Source organism: Mus caroli, unplaced genomic scaffold, assembly GCF_978045245.1.
Source record: "Mus caroli unplaced genomic scaffold, Mus_caroli_1 scaffold_2, whole genome shotgun sequence".
NCBI classification, from domain to species: Eukaryota; Metazoa; Chordata; class Mammalia; order Rodentia; family Muridae; genus Mus; species Mus caroli.
Genome location: NW_028227257.1, coordinates 112,204,527 through 112,225,379, shown reverse-complemented (window position 1 = coordinate 112,225,379; position 20,853 = coordinate 112,204,527). Strand labels below are relative to the sequence as shown.

Below are 20,853 nucleotides of genomic sequence, written 5' to 3'. Positions count from 1 at the left end.
AGAAGGCAAGCATACCCAGACTCAGGGTATCATCTAGGCAGATTCTCCGTATTTCCACCAACCAGTTTCCTTCCAATGTGGCAAGGAAACTGGAGTCTTAGTCCAGCCATGTTGAAGGTCCAGGCAAAAGCCAGTTTTTCTCCCGTACAATGATAGACCAATCAACGGTCAACTTCCTATTGAATATGACTCTTACTGTGAACAGAGGAAAACCATGTTTCCCAGTGCACAGAAAGGCTAATTTAAAGACATTCTGACAGTGGTAGCCACAGACACAAAACCAGGCTTAATCACATCCTCCTCCATGCCTGAAATGATCTGCTGGTTTGTACGATTTAAAACAGGGCTGGAAAGGTCTTTAGTGCTTACAGTTAATGAGGATTCCCCGCAAACGTTTTGATAAGAGATAGGCCCTTGGAGAGCGTGTTGTCAACTCTCCTTATTTTCCAGCTGAAGGAACTGATCCCTGGAGCAGCTGAACTGTCAGAAAATATAGAGTTAAAAGTTCCTATGGGAGGTTGAGGTGGTGGGGGCTCCACCACAGGCACTACAAGGGCAGTCTGAGGAGACAGACACGAGAGCAATCTGCTTGCATGACCTTCTGACGGACTGAACTTCCACACACAAGTCTGTAACGGCTCAGCAGTGCTGGGATCCCTCAGCACTGAGGCCTGCTCTGTGGAGCAGCCAACACTGCTCTGAGATAAACACACTACACAAGGATCATTTCCAAAGCCAGAGTCACCCTTCTGAAGTCACGGGGGTCTGCAGCCGGCCATATCCAAAAGGACAGGCACGTGCATCTTAGATCAAATATTAATGCTTATAAGTTTCCAATGCAACATTTATACACCCGCAGGTGGCCTTTTTCAGGGGAATCTCTGCTGAACTGGCTCCATTACCAGAAGCTTCGATGAAACCACAACCACCCATCTGTACATTTGAAAGAGTCAGACCCTCTGCGAGGTGGTGAGAATAGCCCCAGTTGCCACAAGCACTCAAGGAAACAACTGACATCATTTTTTTTTGCAAAGTTCTAAGAAGGATTAATGGAGGATAGCAAAATATTCAAAGAATCTGCAGGATTTCAAATCTGCAATAAGGAAAACTCGCACACGTAAAACAACTAATTATTAATAGTATTCATGAGACTCGGTTACTCGGTATTTTTAAGCTCTCCTTGCAATTTATCAGGTTCTCACTTGGCAACCTGAGGCAGCTAGCCTAGCCAAAGTCGAGATTCAGTGCAGACCATGTCTCAAAAAGGTAAGGTGGAAAGGGATGGATGGAGACACCAAACACTAACCTCATTTGCCTCCAAAGGGGCAGGCGAGGGCAAGCACAACCATACAAGCCCATGTGCACACACATGCACACACCACACTGAGAAGACTAATAAGGAAGAGGACGTATGGGGAAGACACTGGAAGCTGAGCTATGGCCCCCACTCACGTGCACATCCATGAATACCCTCCTGCCGGTAACATGAACAAATGCACACCCCACACATGTAAACACAGGTACATGTACTATCTTACAGTTAAACATGTCCTGCCTGTTTCACTTTCACTCTGTCCTTGATGGCAAGAATATTCCCACTGTTTGTGACTCTGTCAACTTAGAGGACCGTGTGCAAATGCTTGATTGATATATGTCAACTAGTCCTTTAAGATACACTGAGCCCTGAGCATCTAACATTCACCTTCTGCCAAGGGCAGAACAGACCTTAACAAATAAAAAATGAGGAAAATAAATGAAAAAAAATCATGTACTAATAGACTCAAACTTAGTCTTTTTTTTCTAAGACTCTAGTTTTGCTCAGATCTCTACTGTTTTTATAATATATGAAAGTTACTGGTGATAATTAAAGCCCTAAAAAGAAGGAAGGAAAGAACAGAGAAAAGGAGAGAAGGAAGGCAGAAAGGGAGAGAGGGAAAGAGACAGCATCCCATCTACTTCCCTGATGCTCAACCCCACCCCCAACCCACCCCTCCATCCCACCCCCACCCCACGCAGTTGAGTGCACACAGCTGAGGAAGGACTCCAGCAGGAAGCAGGGCAAAGTGCTTCTTCCTTGCTGGATTCACCCTGTAAGCTTTCTTGAGTTATTGCCCAAGCTAATCCTAGCAGCTGCCAAGGGGGGGAAGCCGCTCACGGTCTGTCCCAGGTGCCTCTTGCTGATGGCATACAGCTAGAACGGAAGGAAAACCACATTTCCAGAGCTGATCGCACCCTGGGCTCAGGCGAGAGGTTTCACCAAATATCATCATCTATCAAAATCCCCCAAGCCAAGAAGTCACATCAACTTACCCTCCTTACTAATAAAAGTAATTTAAAAACCTAGTCTCTGAGATTTTTCTTATAATTAGTCATACCATAATTTACATGATAATGAACTATCCCTGAATCTCAAAGCAAGTATTTGGGTTGACTACAAAGCAACTCATAGCCACCACAGCTTCTAACCCATCTGTGGACTCTTATTTTCTAGGCACACCCAATATCCATGTTTTCTCTGCTTCACGCCCGTAGGATTTCATTCACTATTTAATCCATAGTTACTCAGGGCAAAGCAACAGTAAAAGGTTTTTTTGTTTCTTTCATTAAGAAGCTATCTTTGGTGAGGTGCACTGGCCTACCTGCTGCAATCCCTGCATTTAGGAGGTGAAAACAAGATTCTGGGTTCAAGAACAGGTGGGCAACAAATGAGCAAGCCTGTCTCTAAAACAAAAACCCACATTCAGCTTTAGGGGAAAATGCAAGTGCATATGTGTCTAGATATTTGAAATTCTCTCACCTCTGCCCTGGCCCGTTGTTATACAAGCTTATTCAGTTAATATATCAATTGTGCCTTATACCACCCACAGGCTCCTTGACTTGCAAGGAAGTGGGGCCTCCATCATGTGTCCCAGTCAGATCACAGTCACCAAGCCTTCCTAAACCCCTGCCTCCTGTCAGGCACTCTCTGGTAAAGTAGCCTTAAACAACAGAGTTTCTACCTTTGGGAGCTACCTGGTTTGGAAGGAAGAAAGAAAAGGAGCGACCCAGTTTCCACAGGGTACCACAGGCTAGATCAAGTGAGGGTGTGCAGAGACCATGTTCAAAGTTCTTAGGGGCTCAGACAAGTGAGGCAGGATTAGTGAAGGAGAGGGTGGGAAGGGTTTCACAAGGAGTGGCTGCCAGAACTAGAGGTGTAGGGTAGATGGTGTTAGCAAAGCAGAGAGGGTCCTGAAGACCAGGAGCATGTGTAGAGGAGACACAGCCACAGGCAGGTCCCCCCTCTTCTGCACAGTCATGGGTGTGTGTGTGTGGGGGGGTATCTTTATTTGTTGTAGCAATCTGTTTTAAACTGTAGGCTAGGAAGTGACCGGGGCAGTACACAGTGGACTCTTCCCTCATTCAGAATGGGAAATGATAGGGGCAAACAAAGGGGAACAGCAAAGGAATGGGGGTAGGAGGTCGGGCAGAGCATGGAGCCCTGCCCTTTAACCACTTCCTTGACATCCTGCAACACTGCAAAAAGGTAAAGCCCCGCCCCCTCCCACAAGCCGGCAACAGTTAGCTGACTGCAAAATGGGATGTTTTAACTGTGCTCTGGTGTTTCATTATCACAGATACGTACAGACTACATGGTTACAGGCCCAGAACGAGCAACCACATCTTCCAAGTAGGCTTCCCAGTGAGTGTCAGAGCTCACACTCTGGGCCATGGTGTCAATCAATACAAAACATACACTGCCAGCAACTACTCACTGAGACTCACTTCCTTTCAGAGAATGCCCATACTCACCAAAGGCTGCTTCCGGGACAGATAGAGTTTCCATATTACCTTGCTGCAAGCACCAGCCTCTCTCTTCCCCACAACACAAGAAACATCTCATGAACCTTCAGCAACCTCCCTCAGAGTCCAAGGAAGTCAGAAGGAACACAAATACCCCAGCCCGAGTAGGATTAAAACATCAGTCACACACAGTCCCCGTTCTTTCCCTGAGAATAATACCAATGCACTGTGGAGCACTGTGCGGGTCAGGGGGGCCTTGGACAAGAGTAGGTGGAGACCTATCCAAACCCCTGAAAATCTTATCTTGAAACTAGCCTGATGGCCAAATTACAGGTTAAGTTTCCTCTCTTCCTGTAAGGACATGCCAGGCAGGCACCTGGAACTCTTCTTCATGTCAACGAAGCATTCCCAGCAGCTCAGCCCAGCCAATAATGGACATTCACCCCGAAAACCCTGTCCACTCTCCAACATTTACAAATAGCCATTATAACCCCTTGAATAAAGAAAGCTATAATATGGAAAACTATTCCAGAGAAGGCTCCTTCCTCCCCCAGCACGCAAGACCTGCATACCCACCCCACCTGGACAAGACCTGCGTACCCACCCCACCTGGACAAGACCTATGTACCCACCCCACCTGGACAAGACCTGCATCCCCACCCCACCTGAACAAGCTTCCCTTACCTCTGGCCTGGTGTGTGCTGGCTCTGAATACCCAGAGGGCAGAACCAGAACCAGCAGGCAATGCACTGAAAAGACATTTCCTAGCAAGCTTCTCTTGGCCATTTTTGTTAGGGAGATTTCAGTCTTCAAAACTCAGGCAGAAGCTGACCCTGGGTCTAAGGCTGAAAAGAGCACCATCTGCCTCCCAGCAAGCAGAGCATAAGGAAATCAAACCGGCTAAATGGGATGCACTCTGTTAGGTTCAGGCTGCTGTGGGGGGGAAATTTCCAGTGTCCTGTGCTGCTCAGCCCAGTAGGACTCAACTTTTCTGTTACAGAAGGTCTAGAGACCGGAAACAAACCTTCACAGACATTGGTTGGTGTCCATAAGTCTACAATAAACTTTCCACCAGGGAGCTTAAAGGAAGCAGAAATCTGTTTCACAATGCTCAGAGGGCTGGGAATCCGACATGAGACACCAGTGCATCCAGTCTGGTGTTGCCCTGCTCTCTGGTAGTGCTGCAGCAAGTGAAGGATGTGTCTTCACACCGCCGGACGCACCTCTTTGAAAGAGCATCTCTTTGCAGCCTCCTTTAGACAGCTACTCATCCCCACCACAAGACCTGTTGCACTTCAGGAGTCCCAGTGGTAATGAGGTCCCACCATGAGTTTACAGGGGACCCAGAGACATCCAGGCCACAGTGTACATACCCCTAAATGGCAAAGCATGTGTGTGTATGAGCATAACATCTGTCAAATACGATACACCACTATGCATCTAGGAAGGGCTTTGGAAATCATGTTTTAAGGCTGGTGATAGTGACATATCACATGCCTGGAATCCCAGCACGAGAGGCTGAGACAGCAAGAGAGCTGGGAGTTCAGGGCCAGCCTGGATCGCACAGACTCTACCATGGCTCAACAGGAAGACACTGTTGGGAAAACACACAAAACCATCAGATTTTTAAATCCACATTTTTACACGACAGTAAGGATAATAGGCCACAGTATCCTACAGTAAATAGATTTGTAGTTGACCACCCCAAAGTGACCTGTTCATTATTCATTTGTGTTTGCTTGAAATACTCTCTTGAATGCACACGCTCTCTCTCTCATGAATTCTGGACAAACAGGCTTAGTCACTTGCCAGACAAAGCACTGCACTTTCTGTGACAATATGACAGAGCATCAAATTAGTAAATAAATGGCAAGTCGTGGGAAGAGCACAATTCTCAAACAATTACACCCCCTTTTATCACATACTGTGGGAAGACCTATTTGTTTCACTTCCTAAGACATCCAGTCTACCTTTACTGTGACAGAGTGACACACAGGCGTTCCAAGAGCAGCATACAGAGTGGAAGGCATTTTATTTAATCCTGAGATTACCCACTCTGGTTTTTAATCATGACACAAAAGCTGACTTTTACATACATGGGGGTCAGGTGTCTGTGTAGCCCTAGCTGCCCTGGAACTTGCTCTGTCGACCAGATTGGCCTTGAACTCACAGAGTTCTGGCTTCCTCTGCCACTCTAGGTGTGTGTCACTACCAGGCGGCAACTTTTATTAATCTTAAGAGTGTTGTGTGGTGTTGGGGTTGGAGAGATGGTTCAGCGTTTAAGAGCAGAGGAGCCAGTTAAACTCCTAGGTTTAGTTCCCAGCACCCACAAGGCAGCTCACAACTGTTTATAACTCCGGTTCCAGAGAACCAACACACATGGCAGGCAAAACACCAATATACATAGAATAAAACTAACTAAATAAATAAAACCAAGGACTGAAGAGATGGCTCAGAGATTAAAAGCAATGACCACTCTTGCAGAGGTCCTGAGTTCAATCCCCAGCAACCACATGGTGGCTCCAACCACCTGTAATGGGATGCCTTCTTCTGGTGGGTCAGGAAGAGCAGCTCCTCCTTGCATCCTGGCAGCACTGTAAAACAATAACCTTATATTCGTGTGTTACCTCCAGTTTTTAAATTGACACTTTAAATTCTGCACAAATACAACACTGTGCTCAGTTCAGAGAACAAGGAGGAAATGTAAGGATAATTCCAGAAAGCTAGAGCTCCAAAGGTGTGGAAACTGCTAGTTAAATACCTGTTGGACCACACCAGACATGCAGGATAGGGCCGATCTGTTCATGGAGGTACTATGAAAAAAGCCTAGCAGGAAACACGGAAGGACTGGAACAAGCCCTCACTGTGTGCCAGGCACACACAGAGCTTGGCCCTTCCTGCCCCAACCCAGCTGATCCTCAGAGCCACCAAACACAGGTTCTTTCTACAGGTGTCCTCCTGAACCCAGCCCCACCCCTCACCTCGTCCCCTTCCACACCCCATTCTCCCTCCCGGGAGCCACAGAGCTCCCTGAGGCACTCATGGTAAAGAAAGAACCTTAAGGTCTGAGACAGAAAGAAAAGTACAGGGAACCTCACCTCAGAGGATCCCAGTTGGGAGAAAGAGAAGGACAAAGTGTTCCAGACACCCAGGAAAGAGCTCAGATCATCAAGCTGACAGGAGTAATGGGATGAGGTGACTGGCAGAGTGCCAAGAGCCAGAACAAAGCAGGCGTTGACCTGTCTTTGCATTTCAAAGGCAACTGACTGCTATTCTGACCCTCTCCAATGAGAGGTTGTCTCATCCCCAAACAAGGAAAGTCAGTTTACTTCTCAAACAGCTTAACTCAAGATTAATGGCGACTTTCCTTCCAAATTCTATATTGGTAAGCTTACCTTTTTGTGACTCAGAAAGGCTTTCATGGTTGAAGCTCTTCTAAGACAAATCTGAGGTATACATAACCTCCAGGCAGTGCAAGTGTGGTCCTGCTGGCTGCAGGAATGTTAGGAATGACGGTAAGTAACACTAGTAACCATAGCAACAGCTTGAGTTGGTGGCTATAGTGTACCTACTGTGTGCCAGCAATGGTAAAAGGCAGTATTTTCTTTAATCCCCTCTAAAGGAAATGAGTCCTAAAGAGGCTCAGCTTGGTAACTCATCCAAAGTCAAGGAGTCGGTGAAAGCTGGCCTGGGAATTTCAAGCAGCTGATAGTCCGCTCTCATCGAGGAACCTGCTGTGACTGGACAGTTTCCGGGTTTTGCTCACATGTATTTTGCCTGTCACTTCCTGAACTGAGGTAGTTTTCCAAACTAGCCTTTAGAACTCTAGCCTTTTGGATAAAGAACACCACACTCTCCAAGGGCTGAGAGACTGTTCATAGGCACAAGATGCCAGCTTACATGACAGAAAAGCAAAACCAGACTGTCCCATACGAACAATAAAAGCCAGGAAAACCAAGAGGGAAAGGACAGAGCGAGAAGGAGCAGTGGAAGAATGAAAAGGACTGGGGCCAAGACAGGTGTGTGTGAAGGCTCCTTCCTACTACGGCAGACACTCAAACTCTCTGATAAGGGCGTCTGGGGAGATAACTTAGTGGTAAAAATGCCCACTGCATAAGCAGGAGGACCTCAGTTTGATCCTAAAACCTTAAAAAGGCAAATGTATTGGGGCTTGCTGCTTGTAACCCCAGCTCTGAGAAGGCAGAGACAGGAAGATTTTTAGGGCTTACTGGCCAATCAGCCTAATGTCCCAGGCCAATGAGAATCCTATCTTTAAAAATTTTTTTTTTAAAAAAATAAAAACCAAAGTGGACAGTACCCGAGGAACTAAACCCAAGATAAACCTCTGGTCTACAACATGTATATACACAGAGAGACACACACAGAGACACATACACACATGTACTTACACACACGTGTACATACACATGTACATACACAGACTCTCACACATGGGTACACATGCACACACATACACACATGCACACACATATACACACGTAAACACACTTTCACGCAGACACACACAGAGACAGGTACACACTTGTACTTACACACACATGTACATATACAAGTACATACACACAGACTCTCACACATGCACACACATACACACATGCACACACACTTTCACACAGACACACACAGAGACACATACAGATACAGACCACACACACACACACACACACACACCAGTTTGTTGGCAGTGTATGACTGACTTTCCTAAGCTGCTGCATCTGTTTTATAATGTCAGCCACGTGTATGGTTTAAAACTCAAAGTGTTAAAAAAGGTGATGTGCTTCGTCTAAGCCCTGTGCAACTGAACTCCCTGGATCCATGCACTCAGTCAGAGCCATCCTCTCAGTTTTCCCCACTTCTTTCACAAAAGGCAATCCTGCCTCTCACCTTGTCTCATTCACTTAACCTTCAGGGAGAATGGGCCTCCCATAAGAAACATCCCCTGTGTCTACTACACTTGAGACACTGGGGTTGCATCTCCTCTTTTACGTTCACAAACAAATCCTCCAGCAAATTATCTGGGCATGGTGGTGCATGCCTAGAACCCCAGTAGCTGGGAGGCAGGGGCAGCGTGACTGTCATGAGTTCAAGTCTAGGCTACACCCCCTTCCAAAAAAGATCTCCAACAAATAAGCTTAGGCCTCTAACACTCTAAACATACATGGGAATAGCTTGAGGGCAGATTCCTAGCAGAGCCGTAATTGTGGGTTAATAAATGATTAACAGCGCCCTCCCAGAGAGACATGCTGCCGACTCCAGAGACGCTCACGGCTCCCACCGTGGCTGACCAGAAGCAGTCAACACGGTGCCATTGGCTGTGAAGTGGGACACATGGGAGTGCCTTCCATAAGCTGCCTCACCTCAGCTATTGCAGAGACAAGGGCAAACTGTACCTCTAGGTGTGAGAGATAGGACCAGATTCATCTCGGCTACGGACGGAACTCTTGGGACTGCTACCGACAGTGTACTGACCTTTGCTTTGTGGTGGAGGTACCCCAATACACATTGATGCTGGATTTCTCTACCCATGACATTGAGAGTTTTTTCCTCTGCACAAAACTGCACTTCCACTGTGTGCTTACCCAGCTGTTCTTGCCCATTGTCCACTTTCCTGGCTGCTGTAAGTGTTTCCTATACTTATTAATTACAACCTCCCTCTGTGCAGGGGAGGTCCAGGGCTCATGAGATGAGAAACAGCACCTGAACACTGTCCACAGGCAATGGGAAATTATGAGTGCAAAGTTCCTGTACACATACATCTCCTTAAAATTACAGAAAATATGTCTCAGGACCAGTAAGATGGTTTGATGACTAAAGGTCCGTGCCCTGCCAACCTGCCAACCCAAATGTGATCTCCAGAAATCACATGAAGGTGGAAAGACAGAACCGCAAAAATTATGCTGACTTTCATCCACGCACAGTGCCATGAAGACACTCACAAACAAAACTTAAAATTAACTAAATCTTTGAAGTCGTAAAGATCTTAGCTGCTATTTTCTAGAATCCTTTAGATGGTTTAACAGAAGTGTTTACATGGGGGAGGGGGAAGGGGCGGGGCTACAATATGGCCCTTTGTCCATCTAGAACATTTTGCAGCTCCCAGAGTCTCTTTTATGATTATGTCATTGGATCTGTATGGGCGAGTTGCTTGCATGTGTGTTTACTGTGTACTTGATGCCCCATGGGCATCAGAAGAGGGCTTTAGACCCCACATCTGGGAGCCACCACATAGGCGCTAGGATCCAGTGCTCTTAGCCACCGACCCATCTCTCCAGTGCCAATCATCTGAGTCCCACACATTTGGGTTCAGTAGCTACCAAGGAAACCAGTGTGTGCCGAGACAACAAACACTGTCACCCCATCTCGCAGATGGGGAAAGTGAGGCTAAAGGACACACAGACATGACCTAAGTAATACACAGAGTGGGTGTAAATCAGTATTTTAAAGCGCCGTGGGCTTAACTGATGCACAAAGTTGCTTTCAGATTTCTTAAACCAACTACTATACTTGGCCAAACCTACCTTCTCTGTGAGAATCTCTATTATATGTTCTCCAAGAGAAAATGTGTTTGATATGAAAAACAAAAACTTCTTTTGCATCTCTAAAAAAATATCTTCTCTCAGTAGGGTGTGGTGGCACAAGCCTTTAATCCCAACACCTGGGAACTCTTTCTGAGTTCAAAGCCAGCCTGATCTACAAAGCAAGTCCAGGACAGCCAGGACTATTATACTGAGAAACCCTATCTTAAAAAAAAAAAAAAAAAAAATCAAAGAAAAAAAAAGTCTTCTCTAAAAGAGAAATCAAAAGTTGATCTTTACGTATCAAATTACAGAGGCCAAGGTCAGCATCCTGCTTGCCCACTGTCCAGTCTCACCTGAGGCGTCACGGGGAGCAGGAGGGGCAGGCAGAGTCAGCGGCAGCCACAGCGCAAGCGCTGAGGCAGAAAATGAAGCTTAGTAGCAAAGTACCTGCTTAGCATTGCCCAGGCTCGCATCTGACCCCAGTACCCCAAAATTTTAAAGCTTAGCATCTCTGGTAGAATTTGTTCTTTGCTGGACTCCTATTGAGTTTATGTGGATGAGTGTTTTGCCAGCGTGTATGTCTGTGCACCAGAGGACAGAAGACGGCCCTGGGGTCCCCAGAAAGACAGTTAATGTGGATGTTGGAACCTATACAAGAACAGCCATAAACTCTGAGCCATCTCTACAGACCCTAGACTGTGTGCTTTCTAATAACTCTAGAACTTCAGGTTATGTTGAAACAGACTTTTGCCTAGAATTAGGTGCTACGGTTGATTTTTGTCAAATAATGAGGAATGTTCAAAGATCTATGCTAAGACATAGGGTTCTTCCTACAACTCAAAATTAAGCCAATTAAGCTGACTCCCCAACACACTTACTAACAGAGGCTGCATCCATGATTCTCACCAAAGACAGTGCTAGCCATGGCAGCTAACATTTAATTGCTGGGAGACAGAGGCTGTACTCTGAGAAATGGCAGCAACAGTCTACTACAGGGAAGGACTGTCCCGCCAAAACCACCACCACAAAGAGACAGCGATGGCCGAAAGCGTGGCTGGGGCAGACCGGCAAGGAACTGGGGCAAAACGAGAGAAAAGATGGATGTGCCTACCTTCTATGCCAAGACTATCAAGATATTCTTATAACTCAAAACAACAACATGACAGGAGCCAGGCATGGGACGTGCTCACCCGATGTGGTCACTCAATAGCACACAGTAGTAATATAAAACTAGAAACTTATATAATGTTTTAAAATTTCAAACTCAATCAAAAACAATTTTCCAAGTGTCTTTTCTTGCAGGTATATAAAAGAAAAGCTATTCGGGTAGATGTAAGAAAATTGAAAATCAGATCATTACCAAAAGGTTCTGTGCTAAAATAGCATTATTTATCTGCAGATCGAGCCAAGATTCACCCAGGCTTCAGTCCCAGGCATTCTGTAAGGATGTGTCCATTAGAGAAGGGCAGCCCAGATACACTCTTAAAAGACAGTACATGATTTATCTATTTCACGACAGCTACCCTCCATCCCTTACAAACATCAGAGTCCTGTACACAGGGGAACGTTTCCCTTCAACAATATTACCTGCTATTTGTACTGAGCCATCCTCACCCAGAAGAATATTGCCAGCTTTCAAATCCCTGTTAAGGAAAAAGAAAAGCAGAGAACAAATTATAAAGCACAGGTTAACTATGACGCTAACACACTCAGGAAGATTGTAACACACAGCACACAAGCCAACTGCCTGACTCAGTCATTGTAAAATGAATATTAAAGCCACGTGGCAGAGTTTTAAAGTTGTAAGTGCACACTGTCATCTTACATTTTGCTCCCGAGGCACAGTTAAGATTTTAATAACAAATATTTTATGTGAAGCCATTATCTGCATTTAATTAGATCACTACTGAGTAGACTATTTTATGTTTCAGAATTAGGGATTATCCTAAAAGCCACATGACTGCCATATTTATGAAGAATTAAATCACAGTCTAAGTAGAACTATTCTGCTTCCACTTTGAGTTGCCTGTGGCACATTTCCAAATAGTCCCACAGCCCACGTAAAATGAATTTAATTCATTATCAATTTCTCCTATGGGTGATACCAAGGCTAAATGTTAATAATGATATTCTATGTGGTATTTCTTCACTATATGGAAGCTCTGTGGAGCAATTTTAATATTTTTTTAAAAAGTGATAATAAGAAACAAGTATTAAAAACCTATGGTATAGACCATTAAATACACAGCTCTCTCATGCTTCAGGGTGGAACAATGTTATTAGGACGAGGGTAAGTGCTGTCCACTTATAACACTCTGAAGAGCTGGAGTGATACTGTTGCCCCTGAAATATCCCATGCACATATTCTGTTGGTTCCTCCACTTTAAAACTTTGCACTCTGTGTCACAGAAGAAGAAATCAGGGTTGTTTCCTTCTGTCTCAAGCCAGGTACAAACCGGTAACATAAAATGTAAGTCTTACCTTCCTAAGAAGAGGGAAATGTGATCCAGTTCAAGCAAGTTCACTTCAAGAGTAATCGTGTTATCTAATTTCTTAATGAGTCCACACAGCTCTTAACACATTTTGCTCTACTTCAGTTTAACCATATAAACCAGCCCCAAGGATACCAAGAAAACACATCTAAGTTTATTCTTTGGAGGTTTGTTTTGCTTTTAAATATTACTTTTGAATAATACGCAAGCCCACTTGCCGGACTTACTTCCTTGAAATTCTTTATAAACTAAAGCTATACATTATATCGAGCAGACTGTGAGGATACCATACCTATGGATCTGACCGTTTCTGTGCAGATAGTCTAAACCTTCCAAAACCTCCTTAAGAATTGTTGCAATTATTGCCTCTTCTAGGACACCATTTTTATGTTCTCCTCGATTAACGATGTATTTGATGATATCCAACATGGAACCTGAGTGGACAGACAGAATAATTGCAAAGACGATTTTCATAAGCATATCCATTCTGTTTTAGATTAAGAACCCACTACTATTACAACCTAGATGTGACCATTAAAAATATAATCCATTTACTTAACTTCAATACTCCCAAGGAATGATAACAATAGGCCAGAAGCATTACATCTATTAATAAGCTGGCAACAGTACTTTGAGTGTGAAGTTGAAAGGGTTCTCTAAGAGTCAGGAACTAGAGTTCTATTGAGATAGCTTGGCTATCAAGACTGATGCCTGCTTTTCCAGATGACTGTGATTCAAATCCCATATCTAACCAACACTGGTTGGCTGACAACCAGCTACCTCTAACTCCAACTCCATGGGATCCAAAGCTCTCTTCTGCCCTCTGCGTGCACGCACACACACACACACACACACACACACCATACACCACAGCATACACAGATAAACACATATACATGAGAAATAATTATAAGGCTGAGAGGAGGGGGAAGAACTAGAAACGCGTTAGAGGCCACTGATAATGCGATCAGATGCTGACGAGTGTACAAGGCTGTGATGATTAATCTTCATTATCAAACTCACCGTCCTGGGAAATCCCTAAAAGTAAGCCAAAAGTATACTTGTACATCTGTGAAGGTGTTTCTAGAGATAACGGGCACACACGTGGCACAGTAACATAGGGGAAAGGTCATCCCGCCCTGAAGACAGGCAGCAGCACTGAACAGGCTAGGGCCCCACAAACACCAGCTGTTCATTGCAAACTGGCACCAATGATGCTCCAGCGAGCCTCTAGGGCTCCAGCCTCAGATGGAGGCTGCACCACTGGCTCCCTGCATCTAAGGCGTCCAGCTTTCAGCTTCACGGGTTGCAGAGTTGCCAGGTTCTCTGCCTCTCCACTGTACAGACAGCGGTCGGTGGACTATTCAACCTTCAAGCCCCTACACCAATTTTACTTCCCTTATTACTTGTGTGTGAACAAAACATATACCCCCACAACAATTATGTTCCCCTAGAAAATACTGACTACTAGAAATGGCCTAGAATGAGCTGGTCCCCAGCACACTTTTAAAAGATTCAAGTTGCAGTGAGATGTCTCAACAGGTAAGGACACCTGCCACCAAGCGTGACAACCTGAGTTTGTTCCTAGGGACTCACGTGGTAGAAAGAAGGAAGTGTCACTGCAAGCTCTCCTGACCTCCACATGCACGCCTGTGCCTTGGGTATCATACCCCTCACCCACACACAGTAATAATAATAAATAAAGCTTAAAAGCTGACTGTGGTCTCCAGGAGCACCGCAGGCTGAAATGGAAGGGCGTCGGAAGTCCAGGAGTTTAGAAACAGCTTGGACAACACAGTTTTAAAAATTGTCATAATATGAATTTATCTACTAGAAGGATATAAAAAAACTTTTAAGAGATTTTTTATTTAAAGAAGAAAACAAGTGAAGTCAAGAACCAAAACCGTTTGAGGGGAGAAAAAGACAGCAGAGAGTCACGAGGAAGCCGTAACAGCCCTTCTACCACCACCTACCTCAAAGGTGGAAGGCGGGGCAGGCCTGGGGCCTCCACATCACTGCCCATGACCTCAGGATTCTTTTGTGAGACTCTAAGCAATCTTGATTTTCATTTAATGCTTTATGCACAGGCTTTTCCAATGAATAAATACCTAGTGCTTTGTTTCTATATACAGATTGGTATCCTAGGCACTATGAATTCATGTTTCAACACATAGTAATAAATATTCTACACTGCCGGGTCATTTTTAAAGCTCTAATTACTTGGAGATTCGGCATTTCTGAAGAGTTAGCAAATGACTTAGCTCAGGACTGAGTCTACTCTAGGCTCTTTATGATGAACTAAGGACTGCTTCTCCCTCTCAGGTACTATTATAGCTGCCTGCCCCTCGTAAGGAGATGCCAGGTGGTCAAATATCACAGCAGAAAACAAAGGTGAATTTCCCTCCTCAGAGAGGAGAAAGCATTTGTTTACGTATCCGCTCTCAGAGTTTTAGGTGGCTTAGGAAAATAGTGACTCTGAACCCTGTCTCCTTTAGTGTACAACCTATAACCTAACTGGTAGCTGCGCATTTCTAGCCATCTGAAAGGAATGAACAGGAGCCCTCATCTGCGGACACTCCCCTTTCCTGTGGAGGCCTCCTGCAAACTTTGTATCTTACCTTTGAAAGCCCTGTTTGGAGACCAAACTGGACTCTCGGGCAGACAGTGCATTTTCTATCTGGTCCTCAAAACAGAAACCAGGGTTGTTGTGCTCAAGTTTATGAAAGTGAAAGGCTAGCCGAGGTGAGCTCTTCAAGCGGGACAGATTTGGAGACTTTTAGGGGTCCAGGTCACCAGAACTTGCCATTTTCTCCGAAACAGTGGAATCCCGGAAGACTCTGCCTCAACTGGTTAAGATCGCCTTGTGCCAAAGCACCAGAAATGCCGAGAGGAAGTGAGCAATCTGGAGCGCAGGGCTACAGTTCCGCTCTATGGCGTCTTCAGCCTTTTCTTTTTCCTTTTTAATGACAAACTAAAGTAGATACTCATGAAAACAGGCTGGAGGCAGGGCCAAGAGCATGGAGACATGTTTTCTAGAATCCTATGGAGGCCCACCCCTGTAAACTCACACTAACTACAGAGATTCCAATTCATGCCTGGGTCTCTGCTTGATATGATACAAGAGGGTTTCTTTTTTACTAAAAACTAATTAACTGGGAGCTAGAGAGATGAATAAGTGGTTAAGAGCACTGTCTGCCATTCCAGAAGTCCTGAGTTCAATTCCCAGCATCCACATGGTAGCTCACAACCATCTATAATGGGGTCTGATGCCCTCTTCTGGCATGCAGGCACACATGAAAATAGGGCACTCATACGCATAAACTACATAAATAAATCTTTAAAAAAAACACAATTAATTAAAATACATAACTAATTTAGTTATGGGTCTAAAGATCAAACTATATTAGTTTTGGCTCTACCGGGTCACCACAAAATTGTTTCCTGGTCCCAAGATAGCCTTTTCATGTCCAGAGCTTTATACAGGGAGCACCACGAGAGAGACACAGTAGAGAGAAAATGTAGACCTGCTGAGGAAACCATGCAGATATTCTAAGGTTCCATGTCCAAAACTGACCTGGAGAGAGTTTTTAAGCGGACATGTTCCTCCAGTACTGATCGTTAAGAGTGTGTGAGAGTTAGGGACCAGGGTCGACACAGGGCAGAACTTTTCAGCTCCCGTGCAGTCTTTGCACGATGGGGATGGTGGTAACGCTGAAGATGCTGAGATGGACTGACACAAGTACTGGACCTGTCTTGAACAGGATCTAGAGACAGAGGAAGTGTGCAAGAATGGCAGCGGTTACCATTTACATTCCCTCTTTGACAGGGAGGTTAAGGTGTTGCTTTGTTTGCAAGTAAAGCCCGTGGATGTGAGCGAGCCTGCAAAGGAAACTGTCACTAGGTTGGAGGTCTCTTCCCAAGGGCAGCTGACTCTCCTCAAAACAGTAGAGTGGCAAGCGCGCTTCTTTCCAGGAAAACTGTAACAAAATGTAGCGTGTAGTCACGGGATGCCAAGTTCAATGAATGCATCAAGTTCAATGGGTGGTTCTTTCTTCACTGAGTCTGAAAGCTTCTGCACTGACCAGGATGATAGCCTCCAGCCACCACAGATAACGTTAAAAAATGTGTGACAAAACACAGAATAGGAACTTAAGACTCCACCATGCTAGCCCACCATTCAAGTGCCTGAGTCTACAGAGCTCTCCCTTTATCACAGAATGCAACATGCTAAGGACCTGAATTGTCTTGAAAGGACTTTGAAGAGGAAAGCCTGGACTGAGGTGCAGTCTGGTGCTAGACACATATAAGGACCTGGGTTTGGTCATCAGCAATACAAACACACACACACACACACACACACACACACAGGCACGCACACACAAGCACATGCACGAAGACTGAACAATGATTCTGAAAGGAATAAATGATGGCTCCAGAAAGGACATGATTATACGGGTAAAGGAAAGAGAGACATCTAAGGCGGAAGAGGGGTGGACATGGAAGAGATAAGGTCCTCTGAGAACACATGGTAGTTAGGAGGATGAGCATCACCTAACCTAGCAGGGAAGGGGGTGGGATACTTAACACATGGCGAAGGGGACACAGACTCGAGGACATGAAACCTAATTACAAAAGGCTTTGGATGTAAATATTTCAAACTATGGCCTTTCAAGGACACTGACACTAGGGAAAAATGGCAGCCTACAGAATGGGAAAAGATTCTCACCAACCCTACCTAGGACAGAAGGCTAACATCCCAAACAAGAAGGTAGACACCAACAAACCAAATAACGTAATTTAAAAATGGGGTATAGAGCTAACCAGAGAATTCTCACCATAGGAATCTCGGATGGCCAAGAAGCACTCAGAGAAATGTTCCTTAGTCATCAGGTATCCTTAGTCATCAGGGAAACGCAAATCAAGACAACCCTGAGATTCCACCTTACACCCGTCAGAATGACTAAGGTCAAAGACTCAAACAGCTCATGCTGACTAGGCTGTGGAGCAAGGGGAATAGTCCTCCATTGCTGGTGGAAGTACAAACTTGTACAGCCACTCTGGAAATCAATTTGATAGTTTCTCAGAAAATTGGGAATAGTTCTACCTCAAGACCCAGAGACCCCACTCCTGGGCATAGACCCAAAAGATGCTCTACCATATGCCACAGGGACACTTGCTCACCTATGTTCATAGCAGCTTTATTCTTAATAGCCAGAAACTGGGAACAACCTAGATGTCCCTCAAATGAAGAATGGATAAAGAAAATATGGTTCATTTACACAATGGAATATTACTCAGCTATTTAAAACATCATGATATTTGCAGACAAATGGACAGAACTAGAAAATGTCATCCTGAGTGAGGTAACCCAGTTCTAACAGGACATGCATGGTACATATCACTTATAACTGGATTATTAGCCATAAAATACAGGATGCCCATGCTATAATCCACAGACCCAAAGAAGCTAAGCAACAAGGAAAGCCCAAAGAATGATGTTTGAATCTTACTCAGAAGGGAAAATAAAATAGTCATTGGAGGTAGCAGGAGGGAGGGAACTGGATAGGAGAGGAGATGGGGAGGTAGGAAGGTGAACTGGGGTGTGGTGGGAGCATTAGGTGTAGGGGGAGCTGGCAATAAAGGCCCTGGAGAGTGGATAGAAATCAGCACAGGGGCTGGGGAGTAGGGGCATCTCTAGATATTTGAGAGACATGGGATGGGGGAGCTCCAGGGAGTCTATGGAGGTAGCACTAGCTGAGAATCCTAGCAGTGGGGGACAGAGAACCTGAGCGGCCACCTCCTAGAGCCAAATAGGACTTCCAGTGGAAGGATAAGCACGCCAACACACCAAAAATCCTTACACACAAAATATGTCCTGCATACAAGATGTACAGGGACAAAGATGGATCAGAGACAGAGGGACTGGCCAACCAATGACTGGCCCTAATTGAGACCCATCCCATGTGCAAGCAGTAACCCTTAACACTGTTCATGAAACTCTGTTGTACTCGCAGATGCGCGCCTAGCGTAACTGTCCTCTGAGAGGCTCTACCCAACGGCTGGCTGAAACAGATGCAGAGACCCACAGTCAAACATTAGATGGAACTCAGAGAGTCTTGTGGAAGAGTGGAGGGAAGGACTGAGGGACACTGATGGAACAGGGATTCCACAAAAATACCAAGAGTCAACTAACCTGGACCCTTGGGGGCTCCCAGAGACTGAACCACCAACCAAGGAGCGAGCATAGGCTGGACCTAGTTCCCCCGATCCCCTGCACATATGTAATAGAAGTATAGCTTGGTCTTCATGCGGATCCCCCAACCATTGTAGTGAAGGTTATCCCTAACTCTGTTGCCTGTCTATGGATCCTGTGCTCCTAACTAGGCTACCTCATCTGGCCTCAGAGGGAGAGGATATGCCTAGTCCTGAAAGAGACTCGATGTGCTAGAGTGTGCTGGTACCCAGGGGCGACCTCCCCATTCTCAGAGGAGAAGGGGGAGGGGAGAAGGGGCAGTGTGAAGGAGGGAGTGCAGGGGGGCTTTGATCGAGATGTAAAGTGAATACATAAATTAATGAAAAAATAAAGTCAGGCCTTTCAAACCAAGATTGAGGGGCATCAAGTCTAAAACCTTACTTGGTATGATGGCTCCCACAAAACAACACAACTCACTTACCTCCACTTAGTAATTTCATGACCAGCCACAGCTCATCTTTGACCACAAAGGAGGTGTAATAAGTCACTACGTTGGGATGGCTGCATTGGCTCATGGCTTGAATTTCTTTCTGTAAGGGAATAAAAGGAAGAAGAAGAAAGAAAAACATGATACAGTACTGTAATTAAATCGCCTCCTCAGAGAAGGAACAGGAGGCCCGTGGAAACCCATTCAAGGAAGAATTTGTCCCCAAGAGAATAATTTGAAACTTTTCAGAAGACTTCACAGCAGACAGTGGAGCTGAGAGAACTGGTAGGCAGGGGACAACATTTTGGTCAGGCTGCCTAGGTATGCATTTGTCTTGCCAGACACAGGACAAAAGAACTTCAGCCCAGTGTGTTACCCAGATGACCCTCATGCCATTAGCCAAAGGCTCTGCAACACAGAACTGTATGTTGCTTGCCTCAACTGAAGTCGTCGTCGTCGTCATCATCATCATCATCCTAAGAGAGGGAGGGAGGAAGGGAGGGAGGGAAGCCTGAGCAAGCTCCAAGGAGAACTGGGTCTCAGTGAGCAGCTTCAGCTCTTATGGGTGATATCCTAACCCTCATCCAAAAGGAGACAGAACTTCCTCTGTTTCTGCAGTCTGCTAAATGAGGAAATGCCAGCCTACCATTCCACAAACTATGCCTCGGTCAATACTCCTCCTGGGGAAAAAAATGAGGGGTGAGGGGACAGGTGTGGACCAGGTAAAGCAAACTTGAGAACCATCAGACACACAGCTCACTCTGAGAGAGAGACTGGCGACTGGAACCCTGCTGAAGGGTCTGAGCTTCTGTACATTAACTGTCCTCTTCTCTCACTAAGATATCAGAAGAGCCATGCTTTGCAGTTCAGTTTGCAGACACTGAATTTGTTGGGATTACATTAAATGGCAAAGCTGTTAAATAAAACACATGGAAAAACTTGGATAAAGCTCATTTCCCCAGTGCTCGAGGCCATGCTGGTTTGGGGCTGGTGTTTAAGGTCCTATGACTATAAACCAATCTCCCATAGTTCAAGAACCATCCCTTCACGGTGCTGTCCACCAGCAAAAGACACCCCTGGTCACCAAAGCAGCTTTACACAAGCCATACACACGCGCTGTGAAAGAGAGGAGGGTCTTGGCATTCAACCACGCGTTAAGTTCTATTCCACGCTCCTGGTTAACGTAGAGTTAACTAAGCTGCCAAACCAGCACACCCCAATTTGGGCGCTTATCATGCATTATCTAGTCTTACCTAACCCTCAGATTACCCGGAAGATCGTGCACATCAGATAACTCGGCTAAAAGATGGCAGTACAGGAACCCAGGCACACACCTTCATACCTACATATCTTTAAAGCTCC

The 20,853-nt window shown here is 45.4% G+C and overlaps 1 protein-coding gene across 2 annotated transcripts in view; it reads right to left on the bottom strand.

Moving 5' to 3' along the window:
- Positions 1-20,853, bottom strand: part of Stk39 (serine/threonine kinase 39) — a 267,572-nt gene that overhangs the window by 173,807 nt on the left and 72,912 nt on the right. For both annotated transcript variants that reach the window (XM_085834808.1, XM_021156379.3), the window contains exons 3-5: positions 19,486-19,594; positions 13,104-13,245; positions 11,907-11,962 (exon numbers count right to left, since the gene is read on the bottom strand). In XM_085834808.1, the coding sequence (XP_085690934.1) occupies positions 11,907-11,962; positions 13,104-13,245; positions 19,486-19,594 (307 nt within the window). The remainder of the gene's footprint in view (positions 1-11,906; positions 11,963-13,103; positions 13,246-19,485; positions 19,595-20,853) is intronic.